General features: G+C 39.5%; 1 protein-coding gene across 2 annotated transcripts in view; it reads left to right on the forward strand.

Moving 5' to 3' along the window:
- LOC308137460 (disks large homolog 4-like) overlaps window positions 1-24,125 on the forward strand; it is a gene marked incomplete at its 3' end in the record, with an annotated part of 123,502 nt that overhangs the window by 71,898 nt on the left and 27,479 nt on the right. For both annotated transcript variants that reach the window (XM_080506163.1, XM_080506164.1), the window contains exons 6-13: window positions 899-949; window positions 2,612-2,736; window positions 3,448-3,617; window positions 4,263-4,399; window positions 5,229-5,373; window positions 7,055-7,190; window positions 13,325-13,481; window positions 14,156-14,258. In XM_080506163.1, the coding sequence (XP_080362289.1) occupies window positions 899-949; window positions 2,612-2,736; window positions 3,448-3,617; window positions 4,263-4,399; window positions 5,229-5,373; window positions 7,055-7,190; window positions 13,325-13,481; window positions 14,156-14,258 (1,024 nt within the window). The remainder of the gene's footprint in view (window positions 1-898; window positions 950-2,611; window positions 2,737-3,447; window positions 3,618-4,262; window positions 4,400-5,228; window positions 5,374-7,054; window positions 7,191-13,324; window positions 13,482-14,155; window positions 14,259-24,125) is intronic.

Raw genomic sequence — 24,125 nt, forward strand, 5'->3', positions numbered from 1 at the left:
ATTTAATTGCTGGATATTATAGCTCATAAATTATTATTAAGAATTAATGCAAATGGACATGTTTTGTCGATCTAGGGCAGCTAAACCACAACGAAGTTCGGATTGCATTGTCACACTTCTACAATCATTGCCTACCTTTTTGATGATTTTCCAGATAGAAATGATAGATACATGTGTGGATTAGTATTAGAGTCTCTTTGTCATTATCGTTTGCCTCTTTAAATGTTCTTACAGTCCACACCCATCCATAGCTTCACATTAACTTGATCCAATCTATTACTTCAACAGTAAGATCATATTTAACTTGTTGGTGAACTAAACTCATTATCATGTAATATAATCCCTCATTAGTTTTCAAGCAGCATCAGCAACATCTATTTAATAACCTATTGAGACCAAACTCTAGAAACTATATTGAATTGTAGTCTATGTAATTCTATTTTTGTTTTCCTGTAATTGTTATTATTCATTCAGTTTTATTCTATTGGTTTACTTCATCGGGGCTTTCTTGTTATATTTGTATTTTTTTTCATTTGTCTTGTTTTTTAATCAATATAAACATTTTCAAAATAGATCAAATCTCTTGTTTTTCTTCATGAATGTGGCTCTGATGTATTAGATATTTTGTAGTTGCCTGAAGTGAATTGGCACATTATGATTCCAGATATTATTATTATTTACTTGTGTTGAAATGTGTTATTTGAAACCTTAAGCAGGGTCAGAAATTTGTCTCTGTAAATATAAGCAACAGCTCTAATCTAATTTAATCTAATCTACTGCTGCCTTACTGAGTGCTTAACTTAGAAAATTGAAATGTACTACTTTCACATTAAATTAATGCAGTCTTTTTTTTCTTTTTCTTTTTCTCACCTAATTCTCTATTTCTTCTGTACAACAGGTCAATGGAACAGAAGCAGACTATGAGTATGAAGAAATCACGCTGGAGCGGGTAATAACACATACACAACACAGTAAATGAACCACTTGCATCGTTTCCATGCTGATTGTTTAGCATTTCATTAATTTTCATACAGTTTTTTGTTTAGCTGCACGAAAAAAAAAGGATACATAATGTATAAACAAGTGATGGTCAGTTTCAATCTTTTTCATATCCAGGTTGTTTTGAGCCCGATTATTCATTTTGTATATGAATTACCAACCATTATAAACCTTATGAGCTTTCTCATAAAAGAGACATGTTAAAACATGTATTAACTTTTATTAAGAGCACAATTTATTAAGAGTAAGAATAAAAAAGAAAACCAAAGACAATTGTTACATCTGGATAATGTGACTACACTAAAGGTCAATTAATGACGGAGGAAAAAAAACACAGTAAAAGTACATTGGCTTTACAGATTTGTATCGCTATTTGTCTGACAGAAGGGACAGGTTTCACAAAAGCAACCAGCGCTCACTGGATTTTGATAAACATTTTTCATTCTGATTAGTGGAACTATCACCCAGGAGTTTTGTCCTAAGTGTCTCACTTATTTTGAAAATTACCCAGAATTTGCACGCTCAGTCTGTTCTGTTTTTAAGGTGGCAGAAAACATTGTTTGATTAAAGTTACTCCAACTTCCTTCTTCCTTCAATCTATACATGGTCAATGCTTATTTGTGTATTAAATACATATTAAGTTCGATTCTTCTCATCGGTTGGCAACATGTCACAGCAGTAAATGAGGTTTAACTCTTATTTATTAATTTTTTTTAAATATCATTAAGCTGACACACTGCTTACACATTAAGGTTCGTCTTAGTGCTGGTGGGATGTTACTGCTGTTTTGTTACTGTAAAGAAAATTAACATCGATGGTTTCATTCTCACAAGAGAGCTAAACTAAAGTCACATGACTTTAGTATTGTTACTATCAACTGGCCTGTCTCCATGTCCACCATCGCCTCGTCACTTCTTTTTTTCTTCACTCGAGCGTTGGTCTTACATTGCTGACCTTCTTTCCCTATCGTCCCCACTTCATCTATCCCTACTTTCCTTCTCGGGTCTTTGACTCGCCCCTCTCTCATTATATTCCCCCTCCTCTCCTCCCCGAGGCTGGCTCTCCTTCTTTCCCTCCCTCGCTCTATTCTCCTGTGACCTGGTTCTGTCTGCTCGACTGGATCTGTTATAAAGACACTGTGCACATACACGCAAACACAGGGACAGACATTATTACACTGGCTTCAAACCCAGTGACAGAGCATTAGTGAGGGAGCGCCATCCCGCCATCGAGTGGTTTCATCAGACGTGATCTATTATGTGTCATTTGAAAATAAGCAGCAACAAGAGTGAAATTACATCTCAAAATACTTTGTATTGGCTATTTATAATAGGAGAAATTGGTTCTTTTCTAGATTATGCAGTTATATAATAATGATCAGATTTAAAAAATATGTCTTTCGCAAGATAAAAATACATTTGTGGACGAGCATGATGTATGAGCATTCGTAATATATCCTTAAAAATGTCTGTTTTGGAAGGATTGTGTAGGATTTAGTTTGTGGCAGAGCAGATACACTGGCATTTTTGTAAATGTGTTACAAGAAATCGTAAACCAATTAGCTGCACACACACAGTCGGTGGCTGATATTTGTATTTGTGTGTCTGCGCAGGGTAACTCGGGCCTGGGCTTCAGCATTGCTGGAGGAACCGATAACCCCCACATTGGAGAAGACCCGTCCATCTTCATCACCAAAATCATACCAGGAGGAGCTGCTGCTCAGAATGGACGACTCAGGTACAATTCCCCCCCCCCTCATTTACAATTTAATTTACATAAATTGATGTAGGTCCACAGGAAAATCATGACTTTTTAAAGTAATTCAATCTTCCTTAAAGAAATGTTCCATCCCACTATGAATCCTCATAGTAGGATATTGTTAACTATTGTTGCATTTCATTCAAACAATGATTTAGTTTTTTGGGGGGTTTTTTTTGGCAGTGCAATAAGTATTTATCAAACCATTGTTAAAGCTGCTTTTCCCATTATTGATGCAACACAAGTATTATTGTCCGTCGCGTCACACTGGTGTTGCTGCTTTAACATCATTATTGGTGATTGAGTGATTGATACTTTGACTTAATCCAAGCGACAACACTTTACTGTTAACTGCTAACAAATCTACAAACCCGGACAGAGTGGCTCGCTAAACGTTCAGCACACTGTGAATAAGTTGGGAATAAATGTATTCATTCATTCATTCATTACCCCAGTGTAGTTACAGAAACAGCTTTGCCTTTTACAAAAGCACTGCTGCTTGCTACAGATGTGCTTCAGGCATCAGCAGCAGGTGTCAGACCCAACAGGATAAGTCATATGAATTTGTCTTGCTTCCTCACGTCACTTCACTTAATTAACGGACGTCCACTGAACGATCCTTTTACCCCACGTCCTAAATCGGCGTCTTAAGAGACAGCAGGTAAAGAGGTGTGTGATGTTGCTGTGCAGGGTGAACGACTGTATAGTGCGAGTGAACGAGACGGACGTCAGGGAGGTGACCCACAGCGGGGCCGTGGAGGCCCTGAAAGAGGCGGGTGGTCTGGTCAGGCTGTGTATACGTCGCCGAAGGAGCCTCACCGAGAGAATCATGGATATTAAATTAGTCAAAGGACCCAAAGGTAAGACAATACTGCACACACAGTGTACGGGAGGGTGTGCAGGCCAAAAAAAAACACTCCAGTAGTTTTTTTTTTTTTTTCCTGCAACAGTAAATACTGAAAAATGTGACAAATATGAGAATTTGTTATTACACATAAATAGTCACTAATTTAGAAGATTTCTCGATCAACAGCTCAGATAGTAGTTATTTATCTACATTTAATTCATTAATTCCAGGCATATGACAATTCAAGTGCACAATCTCACACACACACACACACACACACACACACACACACACACACACACACACACACACCGTGTGTGTGTGTGTGTGTGTGTGTGTGTGTGTGTGTGTGAGTGTATACGTGTATACGTATGTATGTATGTATGTATGTATGTATGTATACATATGTGTATATATACATATGTATACAATATATACAAATATATATTTACTGTCAGACAGAGAGAGTGAGAGAGAGATACATATATAAACCATTTTCATTGATAGTATAAATACATTTGTATTGTAGAAAAACACGTTCACACAAAATAGATTAGTTGTTCATTAAAGGTTTAGACAGCCTCAGTGCCAAACATATATTGTTAACATCTTCTCCAAGTTTCATCAAAAACGTGAGCAGTCGGTGTCTTTGTCTCAGGTTTAGGATTCAGTATAGCAGGTGGAGTCGGAAACCAACACGTCCCGGGGGACAACAGCATCTATGTGACTAAAGTCATCGAAGGAGGGGCGGCACACAAGGATGGACGGCTGCAAATAGGAGACAAACTTGTTGCTGTAAGATCCTCCTTGGTTTGGTGAAATGTTGATGTATTGACATGGATTCTGGTGTTAAAGCACATATCTGTTGTTTAATGAAGAAAAAAATAATGAAATGCAAATCTTAAATAGGTCTTGCTTAAATTGTTTTTGTTTAATTTACAGCCTTCCTTCAATATCAAGCATCTAATTAATCGTTATTTATGTGTTTAATGGAAGATTTAGTGAGAGGAACACTATGTGCAGCATCACTTGCAAATACATGCATGTATATAAATGGCTATTCTGTGTTCGATAGACTATGTTTATTTACAGAAGAACAATCAGCTAGAAGTGGTATCACTTCCATGTTAGCTGTTGCTTGTGTTTACCATGAATTGATTAGTTGGAGCCCCCCAAAAAAGCTACAGCACAGTTGCACATTGTTGATTGTATTTGAGTTTTATGGCAAATACATTGAAATTTAAAAAAAAGAAAAACTTGGATGAAGCAATGTTCATCACAAATTCAAAATTGGAGGTTCAAATCAAAACATATCTGACGATATAGTCCACAAACAAAAAACACTATCGGAAACAATGCAAACGTTTTCACATTGTGCATTAATCTATTACAATATAAATTTGCACGATCTTGGAGACTCTCCTCATCTTCCATATTCATGAAGGCAGAGGCCATTAAATGGATAATGTGTGTTATTTTGCAATGCTGATCCTCTGTGCACTGTGAGTAGATCAGGTACCACCTGTGGAGCCTAGCAATATCGACTTTGTTCCTGTTGTTATACATGCACCATTCTAGTGGGCTCCAACAGGGTACTAATATTTCACTTATGACTTACCTGCAGGTAAATGGCTCCTGTTTGGAAGAGGTAACTCACGAGGAGGCCGTGGCTGCCCTGAAGTCCACCCCTGATGTCGTGTACCTCCGTGTGGCCAAACACACCTCGCTTTTTATCAACGACAGCTTTCCTCCACCTGATGTTACAAACTGTGAGTGCAAAGACAAGTATGATAAATTAATTAAAATTTGCTCATCGGTCAGTATGGCAAAGATCCACTTTAGTGCTCTGCCAAATGTTGAACTGCCAAAATGCTGCAACAATTGTGAGCAGCAACACAATAGCTTTCAATTCAGGGCTCACAAGACTTCTCAGGTAAGAGCTTGCAAATCTCTGGAGGACCTCATCCCTTCATGTTTCTAGTGTCTCCTTACTGATGATTCTACATTACACACCACACGCAGGACTAATTTGAAAACATATACAGCTTTTCAACACTTAATAATGGGTCTCATTGGTCCAAAAACATTATATTCAAAGTGTATTGCCTCAAATCCATCTTTTCCTTGATTTTCCTCCATTTAAATATTGGATCATAGGAGCTACATTCAGAATCTGCTGTGTCTGTGTGAGCTGGACTGGCTCCGCCCACACATGCCCATCTTGGGAAGAGGAGGATGTACTTCCTCTTGTGATGCCATGTGCCAGAGCAGAGCTTCCTGATTGTGGGAGGAGTCAAAGGGGAGGAGCCTACCTTTATTGTGATTGGCTGAACCCCCAATGACACTATATAGGTTTTGATTTCTGATTGGCTGCTTGGAGCAACACACTTTTTAAAAACTGAAACAAGCCAGGCAGAGAGAAGACAGATTTTATTCACTTCTGGGGCGTCGTTCCAGGTATGGGGACGATTAGTACTCTCGGAAAACCATTATAAAAGGACCCCTTTAACACTTTTTTGGGAGTATTTTGGAGACGATCAAATGTAACTGGTGAATTGAATATATCTCCATTACCTGCATGTGCCTACTCAGGTCACAGTCATTGTAGCAAGTCTCCTAATAAACAGTTTGGATAAATTGTCTACAACAACCTTGTTTTTATCAACATCGCTCAGGTATTAGTTTGACTATAAAGACAGACTGTTGGCAACAAATATGTTTAATAGGAGAATAAACATAATTTACATTATTTCTAAGTTGTCATAACACTTGAATTTGTTGTTGTGTTTATATTATTATGTTTATATCACTATATCATTTGAGAACCCTGTCCTATTGAAGAGCCTTTTTTATTTTCAGTTTCATATGTACAAAATTTTTAGGAATATATGCTTTTGCAATTGTATATACAGGCTATAATTTGTAAGTGTGGTTATGTATCTGTAGAGGTTTATAGAGTGTGGTATAACGTTCTGGTTCCATTGACATCAGAAATAATATGGCACAAATCTTAAAGTGATACTTAAGAAAACCATGATGATATTGTGGTCTTGCATTATTGGTTTCAATCCAACACTCAGATTCTTTCCAAAGCTTTGAAAGATAAATTGAAATGTACGTTAGCAATAGATACATATTCTATTATCGCATCTCCCAGACAGTTTGTTATATAAAAATCTGTTTATCAGGCTGGGTAAATTTAGTCCGCTGGATTACAGCCACCTGTCATCTCTCCAAATCAACATATTATCAAACCACATGCTATTTATTGCTGCTCTCAATCTGACACTTTCATCAACAGGACATACCATGCTGTCTTCTCTTTTCTCAGTTCATACCTGCAGTTCTTTTAATTTCACATCTATTTTAATAGCGAGGATATGAGGATGAAGGATAATCAAGTGTGGTCACATTTTTTTTTCTGAAGAGTGTGTGTGTGTTTTTCCACAGCGTACTCTCCACACCAGGACAATCATATAAGTCCCTACATGAGTGGTGGCAGTCAGTCCGTAAGCCCCGCCCCTCTGACCACACCCAGATACTCACCGCTGCCCAGGTCCATGACTGGAGACGAGGATGTCCCCAGGTGAGACCTGACAAATTGGAAGGAAGCTCACTATGTTTGTGTTGTTCACTGCTGCCTGTAGAGGAAAACATGTTCTCACATTTGTAATCTTTACAAGATTATACATGTATATATATACATATGAAGTGGCTGGATAGCTCAGGTGGCAAGGCAACGGACTGGTACACGGGAGACCCTGGTTCGATTCCTGCTTGGGGCACTGAGCAATTAACAGCATCCAGTGGGTCCTTGGGCAAGACCCTTCACGCTACTGCCTACCTCATACCATGAGTGAAAATGAATGGTTACTTCGAAACCCACAGTCACAGATGACCACGAAACAACTCGTAACTCAGTGTTCCAACATCCACAAACGGCAACTGCTATCACAGCTTGAGCTGATGAGCTGATATACACTTCAGCAGCAATGATCCTAGAGATGCTTGGCTATAAGAGCAACTATGGGCGAACAATCCTGATCCTGAAGGAGGTACAGTCCCGTCCAACTACCGGCCAATAACCTGCCTCTCCACAACATGGAAGCTCATGTCAGGCATCATCGCGGCTAAGATAAGTGGGCACATGCATCAATGCATGAGCAAAGCACAGAAGGGCATTGGTAGAGATACCAGAGGAGCCAAACACCAGCTCCTAGTTGACAGAACAGTCGCCCAAGACTGCAGGTCCCGTAATACCAACCTGTGCACTGCCTGGATTGCAAAGCCTACGACTCAATGCCACACACATGGATCACTGAATGCTTGGAGCTGTTCGTTGCAAACTCAATGAGGTTGTGGAAAACCACCCTCGAGGCCAATGGTTGCACACTTGCACAAGTGTCCATCAAATGTGGCATATACCAAGGTGATGCGCTGTCCCCACTGCTGTTCTGCATAGGTCTGAACCCCCTAAGCCAAATAATCAACAAGACAGGCTACGGATACCGCCTCAGGAACGGGGCCACGATCAGTCACCTCCTCTACATGGATGACATCAAGCTGTACGCCAAGAGCAAACGGGACATAGACTCCCTGATCCACACCACCAGGAACTACAGCAATGACATTGGGATGTCATTCGGGCTTGTGTAGGATGTTAACAAAGCGAGGCAAGGTAGTCTGTCACTGAAGGGGTCTCACTCCCAGAAGGAACAATAACAGGCAACAAGGAAAGCGGCAACGGCCAAATGCCTCCAGCGAGTGAGGCAAGTCCTAAGAAGCCAGCTCAATGGCAAGAACAAGTCCAGGGCAATAAACAGATACGCCCTGCCAGTGATCAGGTACCCTGCGGGTATAATAAGGTGGCCAAAGGAAGAGATACAGACCACGGATGTTAAGACACGAAAGCTCCTTACCATGCATGGTGGGTTCCATCCCAAATCCAGCACCTTGAGACTGTATGCTAGCCGAAAGGAAGGAGGCCGAGGACTAGTGAGCGTGAGAGCCACTATCCAGGATGAAACATCCAAGCTCCATACGTACATCAAGGACAGGGCTCCAATGGATGACATACTCAACCAAAGTCTCAGACGATGAAGAGGTGCTGGAAGAGGGACCATCATGGGAGGACAAGCCCCTACATGGGATGTACCACCGGAACTTAACTGAAGTGGCTGATCTCAAGAAGTCCTACCAATGGCTAGAGAGGGCTGGCCTACAGGACAGCACAGAGGCCCTCATCCTGGCTGCACAGGAGCAGGCTCTGAGCACCAGAGCCATAGAAGCCCAGATCTACCACACCAGACTAGACCCAAGGTGTAGACTGTACAAAGAGGCACCTGAGACAATCCAGCACATAACTGCAGGGTGCAAGATGCTGGCTGGGAAAGCATACATGGAACGCCATAACCAAGTGGCTGGCATAGTGTACCGAAACATCTGTGCGGAGTATGGTCTGGAAACCCCAAGGTCACAGTGGGAGAAAGGTGGTGGAGAATGACCGAGCCAAGATCCTGTGGGACTTCCAGATACAGACAGACAGGATGGTAATGGCGAACCAACCAGACATCGTGGTGGTTGATAAAGGGCAGAGGAAAGCCGTGGTGGTGGATGTAGCAATACCAAGTGATGGTAACATCAGAAAGAAGGAACATGAGAAACTTGAGAAATACCAAGGGCTCAGAGAGGAGCTGGAGAGGCTTGGAAGGTGAAGGTGACAGTAGTGCCCGTGGTAATCGGAGCACTCGGGGCAGTAACCCCCAAACTGGAGGAGTGGCTACTGGAACAACCTCGGACATCTCAGTCCAGAAAAGTGCAGTACTTGGAACAGCAAAGATACTGCGCAGGACCCTCAAGCTCCCAGGCCTCTGGTAGAGGACCCGAGCTTGGAATAGAAAACCAGGTGACCGCCCGCGGAGGGCGAGAGGGCAATTTTTAAAAATATATATATATATGTGTGTGCGTGTGTGTGTGTACATGGAAGTATTACTTGCTTGTGTAACTGCAATAATAATGGCAGTTTTTGCTCCTGAGAACTTTGATAAATTAATTTGGATTTGGATTTAACGACGTGACAATGTGGAAATATTTCAGTGAATCAGCCAGTCAACAATCAGTCACATTTTTTGGGACATTATATTAAACCTTTGAGGGTCTGAAATGATGTGAATCTTCACCAAGAGAGACATTTCCAGCCATTATGACAGGAGTGAATTGATTCTGTTTCAGCTTCTTCCTGTGTTTTCTTTTGACCAGATAGAATGACTCTATAAATCTGTAATTCTATAAATCAAGCAGGTCTTTTTTTTTCTTCTTTGTCCTTGGCCTTTCCTTTTTGGCTCCCCTCATGTGCCTATCAGAGGTTATTAGTTGCCCTCAAACAGGCCTGTGACATTATTTGATCAAACTGAGTCCTAGAGAGACCGAAATACACCGTCTGACCTCAGGGCTTCATTCCCGCTCTGCTGCTGCTGCTGCTGCTGGTGTGTGTGTGTGTGTGTGTGTGTGTGTGTGTGTGTGTGTGTGTGTGTGTGTGTGTGTGTGTGTGTGTGTGTGTGTGTGTGTGTGTGTGTGTGTGTGTGTGTCCATATGTGGCCTGAGTGTACACGGCAGACAAAATTTGCAGAGCCATCTGCCTTTTACCGCCACACACATACACACACACACACACGCACGCACACACACACACACACACACACACACACACACACACGCGCACACACACACACACACACACACACAGACACTCTCTATGCTGCTCCACTGTCTTTAATCCATTTTAATGGAGGGATTATGGCCTATAACAGCCCTCGTCACTCGACTGGCATCACCGTGGTTACCAGAACATGACTGATTTCGTCATACAGCTCTGGGCCAATCAGTGCGCTTTGATTATCATAAATCTGATAAGCTTCAGTCGGACTGCAGAGTGTTCATTTTGACATCTGCCCTTCTCTGTCTCTGAAAATTCTTCTGTCATCCTTTCTTTTTAGACACATTGCGATCAGTCAGTGCAAATGTGTTTTATTTTAATTTTGACAAATAGACAAATTGGAATGCTTACAATCATATTGAATAAATACAATGTAACCTCTCCTGTGCTTCCTGCAACAGAGCCCCATTAATGAGTTAATACATTAATACAGTGTTACTATATCGTTCATTGATCAAACGTTTCACAAATAAATGTATATAAATTCCATAAAACATGAAATGAGAAAATAAAATAATAGAAAGATAGAAGATTGGGAAAAAGATTAACATAAGACCAACTAAAAAACAAGGCAATAGAGTTGCAAATAGTAAATATGCAGGCTGAGATAAGAGGTAATATTTCCAGGACAATATCAATATCTTTTTTCTGATTAAGTTATAAAAGATCGCCACTAATTTAACATTTCTGAGCACACCTTTTGTAGTGTAGCGAATCTTTTCCATTATCAAATAGGCCATTGCTTAAAAGTGTGTTGGACTTTTTATCTTACATTTATGCAGTATAAGTCGTGGCTAATAGAGATCTGAACGCGTAATTTGAGGTTGATGTGTGTGTCTCCTTAAGCTATTTGGAATACTGTGATAATCTGTGGGTTTTAAAAACGTGTTTTTTAGTGTTATATATAACATTATATATAACCATATAACATTATATATAACCATATAACATTACATATAACATTGTGCACATTATTATTATTATTCATAGTAGTAGTAGTAGTAGTGGTACTCGTAGTATTTATCATGGTATTAATCATCAATATCATCAACATCACTTCACATTATTTTCTTAAAGGTAGCAACAACATGGTAGTGTGGTGAGAGCCTGAAAATGAAAATAAATATTGAAATGTCTTAAGAGCGTAAGAATAACATATAGAAGAAATTTAAAATGAACTGCAATTAATAATTTTTTTTACAGTTAAGTGTAAGAACTTACAGATTTTGCAGACTTGACCTCCTGTTGACGGTTGGTCATGTCTGATTTTCAGTCTTGGTTTTGGGAAAATGTCCAACTTCAGTAGTTAAATGTGTGTGCAGGCTCATAAAGGGTCAACATTTCAGGAAGTTATAAAGGAGCTAAACTAAATGAATGAAATTATTTTTCAGTCACACAGCCATTAGATTAAGATGTTAGACAGATGAATAGTTCACTCCTCGCAAAAGGAAGCTGTTGGAGACCAACCTTTAGACAATTACACTGTGACTTTTCTCTCCCAGATCAAACTGAATGAACATTTTTCAGAATTTGTTCTTGATACTGTAACTTTATGAGTTGAGGTCACTGAGGTGAGTTAGTAAGCCTAAACTCTGACTGGGGCCAGTTGATGTGAGGACATCTCTCTCTTGTATTATATGTGTAAAACCTTTTTTCACTGGGACTTCTTTTCATTTATCAAGTATTTTAGAGTGATGAATTATTTACAAAAACACCACCAACAATCTTAAGTCAAGTCAATAAGCAGACAAGTTAAAATATTGAGAAATGCAAGAAACAAAAAACAACTTTAAAAAGTTATATATAAATCAGCAAACCAGTAGTTTCATTGAATGGCTCCTATATCATATATGGAGCTGAGGCTCCTATCAATGATAACACTGTCTTTGAGGAAAAAACTGATTTTGACCAAATGCTGCTAAATCCGATATAATTTTGTGTCATTAGGGGTAATATTACAAATCCAAATACCCCAATATAACTTTGTTCTGTGCCAGCTTTAGCAGTAACATATAAACTGACATATTTCAATCATTGTGTGCTTGCAGTTGTGATACTTTAGCAACTCTGCTTAAAAAAAACACCAAAAAAATCTGCTCTGATTGAATGTAGGTTTACTTTTTTTCACTACATATAAACTACAGTTCTGAATTACACAACAACAAAAAGCTTGAATTCTAAAATGTATCGAAGTATCAATCTTTAAAGTTTCTGTTTGATTGAAACTTTTAAAGAAGCAGCTCTTGTGCAGCGTGTGCTTCAGTGTGTGTGCAGCCTCTTTTACATAACACGGGGTTTTTTGTTTTAATACAATTACATAAACTGACCAACATCACAATGAAAGTATGTGGATTTTTGATAGATCACAAATACGTTTCCATGCAGGCACTATAGGTCAGCGTTTGGCCCCACAAAGTGGAGTGAAAGCACACAACAGTCGTGCTCTGAACCTCACACTGAACAGTGGCTTTCACACATTTCGCCACTGTTGACTTGGATAAATGTAGTTTTCTTACCACAGCTTTAAGAGTTGCAAACAGTTTTAGATCTGATAAAGAAATAGCAGGAATAACGCCGACTGCCATAGAGACAAGAAAGTGCAACGCTGACATCTGCTGGTCAAGATGGTGAAGACTAATAATGTCAGATTCTTTTCCTCATACAGCCATGACAATAGAAGTATGTCACTGGACAGTATCTGGTCAATAAGACTGCAGAGATCCATTTTCATTCATTGCATTCACTGATAGATTTAGGCTTTTATCACTTCTCTTAATTGATCAAATCCTTCAAAATGCATAAAAATAATGTAATCAATGCTTAAAATCAGATTATCCTGATGTAATGTGTCGATTTGATTTGATTTGTGTGTGCGTGTGTGTGTGTGTGTGTGTGTGTGTGTGTGTGTGTGTGTGTGTGTGTGTGTGTGTGTGTGTGTGTGTGTGTGTGTGTGTGTATTGGTTTTTTTAATTAATTAATACATTTTTTTGATGTTTTTCTTGCAGAGAACCCAGACGGGTGGTGCTGCAGAGGGGCTCTACTGGTCTGGGATTTAACATCGTAGGAGGAGAGGATGGGGAGGGAATTTTTATTTCCTTCATTCTTGCCGGTGGTCCAGCTGATCTATGTGGCGAACTTCGTAAGGGAGACCGAATTATGTCGGTACGTCTTCATCGCAAAATATAAAGCAACTACAGCGACCATTACTGTGATTGACTTTTTGTATTGTTTTATTTGGGTTACTGCATAGCAGAGTCAGTTTAGTAAGGGAATTATCCTTTCTCTTTCTCTTATTGTCATTATGGGCCCCTGCGTGTGTGTGTGTGTGTGCGTGTGTGCGTGTGTATCTGTCTCTATACATGATTGGTATTTCAAAATGATCATTTTAAACAACTCCAAATATTTTCTATTTGTCAGTTTTCCAACCAACACAGCGCGCTGACAGTGAATTAGAATTTAATCAAACCATCACACATTCCCAGTCAGTGGCCATGAGAGGCTGGAAGGTAAAATGTGTTTTGCAGCTGTTTGTGTGTTCCATTGAGATGAAATATGGTTTAATTTCCCTCAGACTTAAGGAGGTTTAAATCCTCAGACCGTTCACATGCTGAAAATCCCTGCTGGATCGCAGTTTTATGTGTTTGTGCGCACAGAGACTGACATCGAATGATTTTCATCCGTGGAACAGACAGTCTCAATGCACACAAATTCTACACGTTTTGAGTTATCGACCCACTGAGTCGTGCTGTGTTTTTAATCATTTTTCCCCCATCTCAGTTTACATTTATTAGTATTGATCACTGCTGGGCTCCAATATTGTGTGTCTGTATGCATAGGTCAATGGGGTGGACCTGTCCAGTGCGACACACGAGCAGGCAGCCGCGGCTCTGAAGAACGCCGGACAGAACGTCACCATAGTAGCGCAGTACAGACCCGAGGGTGAGTACTGCAGATATGTCATTTACATTCAGTCACCTGTTTGATAACGTCAATTTGAAGACACCTCGACAGAATCATATTTTGGCTTGACAGAAAAGTTGGTGAAATTTAACAGATTATTTCAGAGTGTGCGAAGATATGGCAGTCGTGTTTGTACTTTTTGTCCTGAATAATATGTGGCAGTGACTTGTGGGCATAGCATTAGGACGTTGCCAGGCAAGATTGTTGATAAAAAAAAACACACGCAAAAAAAAAAAAAAAAACCCAGCTTGTGTGGGCAGAAGGTTTTTGTTTTTGTTTTGTTTTTCTTTAGAGATGTGATTTTGTGTGGGCAGATTGTATGAAGATTAAAACCATCAGCCATTTTTATCTGTTACGTAATATACAGATTAATCTGTCAATCTCTGCATAACATTATTTAATGGAAAGAAAAGATATGATTCAAATGCATTTTTTCTGGACACATGTATTGACAGATATTCTATTTACGCACACTGAAAAATGTGTCTCTGTTAGGACCCTGATTAACATGTCCGTTACATAACCAAGACACATAAATGTAGAACTTTAAGACGTATGTGCTTCTTTACAAGTAATGTGATGGTCTGTGCTGCGTCTGAAATGTAGGAATTATCAACACAGCTGCACTTGTCCAAGGGTAATTTTGCAAGCATGGCCTCACCCTTAAACCTAATCTTAACCATCAGTCATATTGCCAGAATATACAGTTAATGATCTGTTAATAATGGTAATTATAACCACAACTTTTTCCATGATTGGTATTTCACCCAGAAAACAAACCCACATGCTAATGCTGTTTCCACACACAACAGATTAAACATGTTAATAAGTTAGTCAAATAAGTTCACCACATGTCCAGTTTATTTAGTAGCTTCAGAAACTTTTTTTCTGTTCTAAGTTAGAATGTAAGAATTGCTCATCTGGACAAAATGTATCATACCAAATAAAGTGTGCTCATAGGCAAGAAATATGCTCTCCTATGTGCTTTTAGGTCTTCCAAGGTAAAAATACATTGCCACTCTCAAATAATACCAACCAAATGAAAGCCCTCAAATAAACCTTCAAATTGCTTTACAATCTTTTATATTATTGTACCATTGACTTGTTTTAGTCTGCAACCTCTTCTCAGAAACATTATCCATCTTTGTAGAGATATGGTAAGGAGAGAATAGTGTGTTATGTTCGCAATGGAGCTCCTGAGAAAATGCTTCTGTGCATATAAGTGCCTCTCCACACGAAATTGATCCCTGCAGACTCAAGAGACGTACAAAAAACAAAATGTAAAGCAGGGAGACAATATAGTATAGTTCTCTGCATGTGAGTGAGACACTGCAGTTTCTTTAATGCGTAATTGTTGCTGACATTGCAAGTTTGTATTCCTCTTCGCATTGCTGTTCCCTCTGTTTTCATTCCATTATTGGCTACTCTGATGTGCGCTGTTTTGATCATGTCCTCTGGGCTCTGAATATGCGGCACTTTTAATGTAAATACAGGGACCGCAAGGTGTAAACATTATTAAACACACACATTTGAAACTATGATTATCTATCCTGCGTGGGTAAATAAGCACAATGTGTGATGCCAGATTATTTAAGGTGTTTCTTGCAAGAGTGGAGAGTTACAGCATGAATGGCTCTGCAATGCTTTATAGCTTTGGTGTCTTTGGTGTGAAACAAGTATACACATCTAAATCAGATTTAAATGAGACAAGTCTGAACTTCAGGGCCCAGGACAAAGTGAGAACAAGACAAAACATCCCCTCTCCTGAGGTAAGACCCCCAGGTTGATCCTCGCAACAGGGACTTGTACAGAGGCAGCCACTGTAGGTCCCAGCAGACACCATCAATCCTGGATGTGTGTCTAATGGGAGTGACTGAGAGCGCTGTAACCTTGGTAACCAGGTTATGAGTGCTGATTGGCTGAGCTAGTGGGATGTTCTCCTGGTGAGGGACCTCAGCACAGAACACAGATGAGCAACATGAGCTGTGTGATACTTTATCAATGTATGAATTGGCTTTAAAAACTGGAACATTTCATCAAATGTGGTGGTTTGCCTGAATTAAACTTTCATCCTGTATTTTTCTTTCTTTCAGTGTAACACTGTAACAGTGTTTTAATGGTGAGGTATTACACATCAGATTGCAATTCCTCAAACTGTTCTTTCAAAATTAAATGTAATTTGTGAGATATGAAATTAAAAACTGTTCAGTAATTTAATATTGCAGGTTTAAAGTAATTAAAACAGGTACCTTGTTCTACGATTGTTTGTTAAGAGGCTGGAAGAAGGGTTGATGTTGCAAAGATCCATTTAAAATTCAATTTTGAGAACTCTTTGTCATCAAGAAGAAAGAGGAAGAGCAACAGGTCAGACAGACGTGAATAAATGCATTTCTAACTGAATCAAACCACCAATTCAGAGTGGAAGGTTTCGGTAGCAATCGATTCTTTTGTTAGTGTCATATGACGCTCGTTACATTGGAAGCTTTGTTTGGAAGCATATGGTAGATCACCTCTAACAAAAATATAAACACAATATACTGTATTGCAGTTTTCCGGAGTTTTATCCAGCACCTTGAAGTGGTGCATCACCATTATCCTTTTAAATTAACATTTGGCCCAGATTGCCCATCAAATAGTGTGCTGGCTAAATTGATATAAGCTCACTTCATACCATCGCTGGGCAAAATGCATTAGGAAGTGGAGGACACTGTCAGGGCCTAATGAAGTTCCCCATGAGCTACAGTATGCAAATTTCCTAGAATCTCATTGAAGTAGCACGCAATTGTTGAATTAATACATACATCACACTGACCATGATGAATGGATTCTGAATTCACAAAAGCTGTGATGTATGGATTGTGAATTCTAATCGAAGCCAGGAAAGTGTAGTTCACTGATGATCCTCACTGGAGTTTCTTTCCTCGCACAAAAGCAGAATCAATTCTGAGCAAAAAGGGAAAATAACCAAACCCAGAAAAGACAAGCCTGTAGTGAAATTTAACCATGCTAGTGTATTGTAACTCTATCCATTACGTCTGGATTACAATGAGAGGTTACATTTTACAAACTACATTAGTGAATAAAATGATTCAGCATATATCCCTGAACGCTCTGCACTGAATATTATTGTAATTCGGGAAAATGTGGCTGATTCACATTTAATGATTTCAAATAGATCAAATTCAAAATAAGCTTTTTTTCAGTCAAACGTCAGTCAAGTACATGTTACACACTGCCCCAATTGTGTAAAATAAACTGCATTTGAATGAAATGTAGACAAGCAGCACACAATAACAACGTCACACTGGGGTTCTTCATCTTCTACAAGGACCCTCAGTGCGACCTAAATCAAATGACACTGTCAACTTTTAAATATAACAAATAAAATGTTGTTGAGATTACAGCACCGTGAATAGAAGAATGCTCATGTCATCAGTTAAACCTGGTAATGGCGTCAAGAATCTGAAGATCAGAACCACGGACAGCTCCCAGATGTTTGGACAGCTCCTGAAGGAGGAGCCCAACACTTGTGTCTTCTTCTTGCGTTTGCTTACAACAACAGCAGATGTTCTACTCTTAAACGAACTAAATGTGTTTTGGTTAGAGGACGTTGGGTCTCAGCTAGCAGGACAATGTGCACAGCTCAGGTCACCAGACAATGAAAAGTCACCGGCTAAATGAAAAAAAAATTAATTCTGGGACGAAGACAGACTGGACACAAAAGTCCGGCTGACCCATCAAACTCCAAACTGAAAATCTGGTTTTATTGTTGAACCGTTGCTAGAAAATGTTGCTCTGTTGGTATTTGACTATTATATGATCTGTTTGATTGGCTTAGTGCCGCTCCGCCTCATATGTATTTATGGTGGAATCTGCAGTGGAGCACGCTTTATGTTTTTGTCCGTCTGGTCTCTGACAGAGGTCGCAAGGCTTTCACTTTTCTGAAAATAGCCCATTAGAGACTCTTCTGTGTCGTGACTTGTCCAGACCTCATTAGTGACTTTTGAATGAACCCCACATCAAACCTTCTGTCCATGCTGAGCACCAGTGTGTGTGTGTGTGTGTGTGCGTGTGTGTGTGTGTGTGTGTGTGTGTGTGTGTGTGTGTGTGTGTGTGTGTGTGTGTGTGTGTGTGTGTGTGTGCGTGTGCGTGTGCGTGTGCGTGTGCGTGTGTGTGTGTGTGTGTGTCCCAGTCCTGTGGCGTTAGCATGCGGTGACCAGCAGCGCTCCCTCTGTTTCACACACACTCTTCCTGCCAATAAGAGAGGAACTCATAACAACTTTCACCAGGAGAGGAAAAGTGTCTGTGTGCAGGTCTCCTCCTGTTATTTATATTAAATATGGTGCCGGCTGGAGCCAAACAGTGCAGCACGACACAGAGCTACTTTAAGAACTACTTCCATGTGCGTGTGTGTATGTGCGCGTGAGTGTGTCAGCGTTTAGAGACACGGTTGATTTAAGCTGATGCAGCAGATATAGATCTGTGTTTATTTGAAGAACAGCAGATGGAGTGCGTTTGCCTGTGAAACGTCTTCATGCTGCATTAGTGCTGCAGGCGTCCCTCATCACATTTTAGGCTATTTTAGGTGAACTCATGGATGCAAGTCCAGGAGAGGCTTTTGGACCAGAAGATGCACATGTTCGATTGTGGTACTAATACTTAACAAATAAATTACAGCCATGACAATTACAAATAAAGCAAAAATATAAACTGTGTTCAATGTTGCTCTGGAGAAATTTTGCAGAAGAAATGAAAGATTTCTTGCAAATGTTGTTCCAAGTCAGTGTGATTTTATACGTCGTGCCTCACGGCAGTAGCTTAGGTGAATATTGGTACAGAGAGAGAGAGAGAGAGAGAGAGAGAGAGAGATCACTGTGGTCCCACTGACTGTGAACTACAGTTGTCCTGAACAGATTTGCAAAAAGAGAAATTAAGTATAACTTAAAAGGAACAGAGATTTCCAAGATTTAGGACCAAATTAATGGAGCGTTAGATTTCAGTAAAAGGGGTCAAGTTATGGAACAGTGTAGAGAAGGAATCAAAAGAATCTAAATCACAGGATTAAAAAGTGTGATTAAAACCAGCACATTATTAAAGCACAAACAAATAAAAAGTATCATAGTGTTGAGGAAAAGATCTGACATGAGTGAAAGTGGCTGTGCCAACCTCTCAGACTCATAGTCATTCTGTTTGTTTTTAATGTTTATTGTAAACTAATTGTTTGACAAAAGGGCCAGATTACATAGATGTATTTTTCCTTCAGCTCCCTTTTACTCGGAAGTTTGGCAAATTTTCTTTTGTATTTTATTGAATTGTTAGGGGTTTTTGTTTTTTTTCCCCCAATTATGCCGGAGAGTTTCCATAAATCTTTGATGGTTAAAAATTGTTCAACGATTGGATGTTTAGGATGAAGATTAACTTGACAGCTGAGTACGACACTAAAGAATAGCCATGTCTGGGGCAACAGTGGCTTAAAGGGTATAGAAGTCGACTTGTGATCGAAGGTTTGCAGGTTTGAATCCCACACCCGGCAGATCACCACCATGGGTCCCTGAGCAAGGTCCTTGACCCCCATCAGCTCCCGGGCTGTCGTAATGTGACAGCCCACTGCTCTTACTACAGTATGTACTTTAGGTGTGCTATGAATAGGATGTGTTAAATGCAGAGCAGGAATTCCCCCAAGGGGATTAATGAAGTGTGCTTTCTACTGAGATAAGGCAAATATTCTGATATTTCAGAAAATCTAATTGCAGCATGTAGGTAATGTGTTCTTTTGAGTAACAAAACACACAATAGAATAAATTCTGTCCAGTCTATTGAACTGAGCAGTGCTGTGTTGACTTGTCCAGTCATGTGTTTTATGTTTATAGGCTGAGCACATTGTATGAAAGGTGTCAAACAAAGCTGTCACAACTGAGTATAAGAAACACTGATGTTCATGTCCTGAAATACTCTGCAAAACCCTGGTTAACCACATTTGTATTATTTATAGGTGTCTGCAGAGTGTTGACCTGTAGAGTGTAATGAAACATAAATGCATTTTCACAAATGTTATTATTCAAGTCTTAATGTTTAAAAAAATACATAAATAAATAATAATAATAATAATGGCCTTTCAAGGCTTGACAGTTTTAGGTTTAAAACAAAAACCCAGAATGTTTAGACAAAGTTTAATGAATCTTTATTTCAAATATAAAAAAGGAAAGAATAGAAACAACAGAATCCGCAGTCTCTACATTTGCATGAATGAAAAGGAGTAGGAGGAAGTCAAACCGTATTCACTCCTCTCCTTCTAATTTAACAAACTTAACATAATTCTGTCTCAATAACACATGACATACTGTTCAGGAAACACTGGGTAGCACTCTCACCTCATAGTAAGAAAATGATGTGGCTTCTATGAGGAGTTTGCCTGTGCTGCCCCCCCCTTCGTTTCCCTGCAACAGTCCAAAAACATGCCTTTGAGCCGTGTGCACCAGCCTGTGAATGTGAGTCTGCCTTTGTGTTTGCCCTGGTGATCAGTCCGGGTGTAATTCTCATTTGTTCAATCCGTCCATTGGGAGAAACAACCCGTTCTACCAGCTGAGAAACAGCCGCCGATGAAGTGATACTGACAATGGGTGGAGGCGAGTGGATTGGTTGGTGTCTCATACACAGAAAATCCCTAAATAAGTCGGACTAATGAGCTTCTCATGCTTTGATCCGTGACAATGTTTTATGTTAAAATACATAATTTTGTTGTTCTTTAGTTATCTGTATTATTGACATTATCCTACGCCGCTTTAATTTTTATGAAGACGCCACATGAGAACAGACAGTTGATGTACACTATAAACCACAGAATGTAGGACCGACATGTGAGAGAGACTGACAGCACTGGAAAGACTCTACCTCCTCAATTTAACCGGAGAGCAACTGTTTGTGTATTGTGACAAGCGAGTATACAAACAGAAAAGTTATTTATGCTTGAAAGTATGCGTGCCAACCATTGATAAAGACAAAGTGCATCATGCAGGATACAACTTAAGCAAGAGAGTAACAATCACTCAAGTGAGTTTCAGTGCAAAAGGTCATAGACAAAGTAAATCAATTTGGCAATAGCACTGAGGATGTCAGAGGACGTTCGGGGTATAAATCTTCCAGCAGCAAAGATCTAATTAGAAAAGCCAAGGCCAGTGATCACACTTCTGAGGGGAAGAGGAAAGTAAGTATAGTCACATTGTTGATTGAGCAGGATGTACAGCGGTATGATTCAACAAAGCAAAAGTACTAACACATGATATTATGATGATAATATTACACATCATCACGGTGGCAACCTTTACCTGGCAGTGTGAATATATCCATATACTTAGAGATCAGTCGACTTCTTCTTTATAATATGCACAATGCAAATGACCATTAGTAGCTTCAAAATCTTCAGGTGAGACAAAACTGACACAAAATGAAGACCTGTATGTTGGACTTGATTTGTAAAACTGTATTTCCAGTTTTAACATATAGTGTATGATTGTAAGATTGCCTTGGATTAAGTTCCCTTGCAGTTTTAAGGCATAAGGATGCTTTAAGAAGAGTCGCAGTATGAAGTATTAGTTTCCTTCATCACAATGGGCATATCAATATACATATTGCCACGGCAGAATTAACTGTGATTATCTCCATGCACAGTGCAGTGCAAATTCAAAAAATAAAAGCAAGTTCAAAAATAAAAGTGTGGATCATTGTGGTAGAATCATAAAAATGTTGTTTGTATAGCTTGAAGGAAAACAAATCAACTGACATTCACTTCATCAACCTGTTTTATTGCAGATCATATTGTTTGTGCAATAGTCAACACATTGCAGTCTAATTAATTTAATCTAATATCATGAATCCTGAGTGATAATAACTTTGCTGTTTAGAAAAATGTTGTTGTTTTTTCTTTACTGCAAACAGGCTTATTAACTCATCAAACATATTCTTCTCAAACAACAGTCCAAGTGAGGCTGTACCACCACGATTGCCACTGTGCTCAATTTACTAGAAATAGTCATTTTCTCTGACAGCTAATCATTAAATTAGTAAACCTTTCTACTTTAACTGCCATCGTGTCGCTGACTTTTCCAGCTGTCGGCCTTATGAAAGGAAATATCAGTTAATTTACTGAAGAAATAAATAAAAGTCCCAGTGCTGACCTTTACTCGTGATACTCTACTGTGCCTGTAAGTTTCCTGATGTGGGCTTGTAATGCCTGCTGGATGACGGCAGTATTAGTCATTGGGATTACACACAACTGTCGCATGCATGAACACACACTCACACATGACACACACCCACACACACACACACACACATACACACACAGAGGCGGCGTCTGTCAGCTGTAATACTGAGGTGATGTCGGGAGGATTAGCTTCACTTCTGTTAGCTTGCTTATTACACTTATTACACTGTGTGTGTGTGTGTGTGTGTGTGTGTGTGTGTGTGTGTGTGTGTGTGTGTGTGTGTGTGTGTGTGTGTGTGTGTGTGTGTGTGTGTGTGTGTGTGTGTGTGTGTGTGTGTGTGTGTGTGTGTGTGTGTCACGCATCAGTTGTGCAAAAGATTAGCAGCAGCTCATTTTCTGGGCTTGCACACACAGTGTTGTTGAAATATGCTTGACTGAATATATTCAGTAAAGAGGGTTTTTTTTTCCTAAAGCTTCACTATATTGCTCTTTTGTTTTGTTTTTTTTCCCCCACAGCCCGCTCCCCCTCTCATTCTTGGTTTCTATCATTCGTTTTCCTCCTCTCAGTTACTCATCTCCTTCCATTTCCATACCATCCTGTGGTAATAGTCTGGCCGACCACCCACAAACTGTGATCAAGGGGATTTGAGGCGTCACTCATCAAGAGGAGTTGGCCACATCAAGATTTTCCAGGTGCCGCATCTTTAAAATGAGGCTGAGGCAACCAGATGTAACAACAAAATTCATTAAATTCAATGAATTTGTAGGAGACTATGAACCTTTAATTGATTTATTCGTCTTTGTCACTCTCCTCTGCTCTGTTCTCTCCTGTTATCTGATCTGCTAATCAATATCAATATAGATTACTCTAATGTATTGCTTCAATTATAGATGAGCCTCTTCCAGCTCCGCTATATTTAGAACCAACCACTCACTAGTAATGTTATTAAAAAAATCAAACACTACCATATGTGGAATCTGGGTTGGTAATTCTGTAGTCTTGTGAGCCCAAATAACCCATCAGTAAGCATTTATATGTAAGAAAATGCATTTTTCATAAGTCTAACAGTGTCCTCATATAAGCTTTCATCCACTGTCACCTAATTCTCTGTCTCATGTATTCATGTGACGAGATATACATCGTCCCTATAAATAAAACCCGGCATAGCCCACGTGATGACTGGGAGATGTAGATAATGAGCTTTTATTTGTCTGCTTGGAGAAATTAGATTTCCTCCAGTAGAAGCCCTCAGGAACGGGAAAGGGAATCTGGAAGAAAGACCTCGGACGTGAGCGTGTATAGTGGAGTTTTCTCACAAACACAGCCAGTACTGCATTGTTTGTACCACTGCAAAATGCATTTGCTTCCTTTCCTTCCCTTCCTTCCCTATATTTAATTATGCATTGTTCACATTCGTGTTTGTAAACAAGTAGATTTGTTCTTTGTCTTTGCTGTCTCCCTTATTTACTGCCCTTAACTGTGAATTAGAGGAACAACATGAATCTGAGAGAGTGCCGTGGTGTGTTTGTGTAAACAACAGAAACAAAACAATGGTCCATTGCAGAACCGCTGGACGAAGACAAACTCTGAGCAACTTCATTTTGACTTAAAAAGTCAAACTGTTAAAGCGATGACGATTTTC

Source organism: Blennius ocellaris (genome assembly GCF_963422515.1).
Source record: "Blennius ocellaris genome assembly, chromosome: 12".
Taxonomy (NCBI): domain Eukaryota; kingdom Metazoa; phylum Chordata; class Actinopteri; order Blenniiformes; family Blenniidae; genus Blennius; species Blennius ocellaris.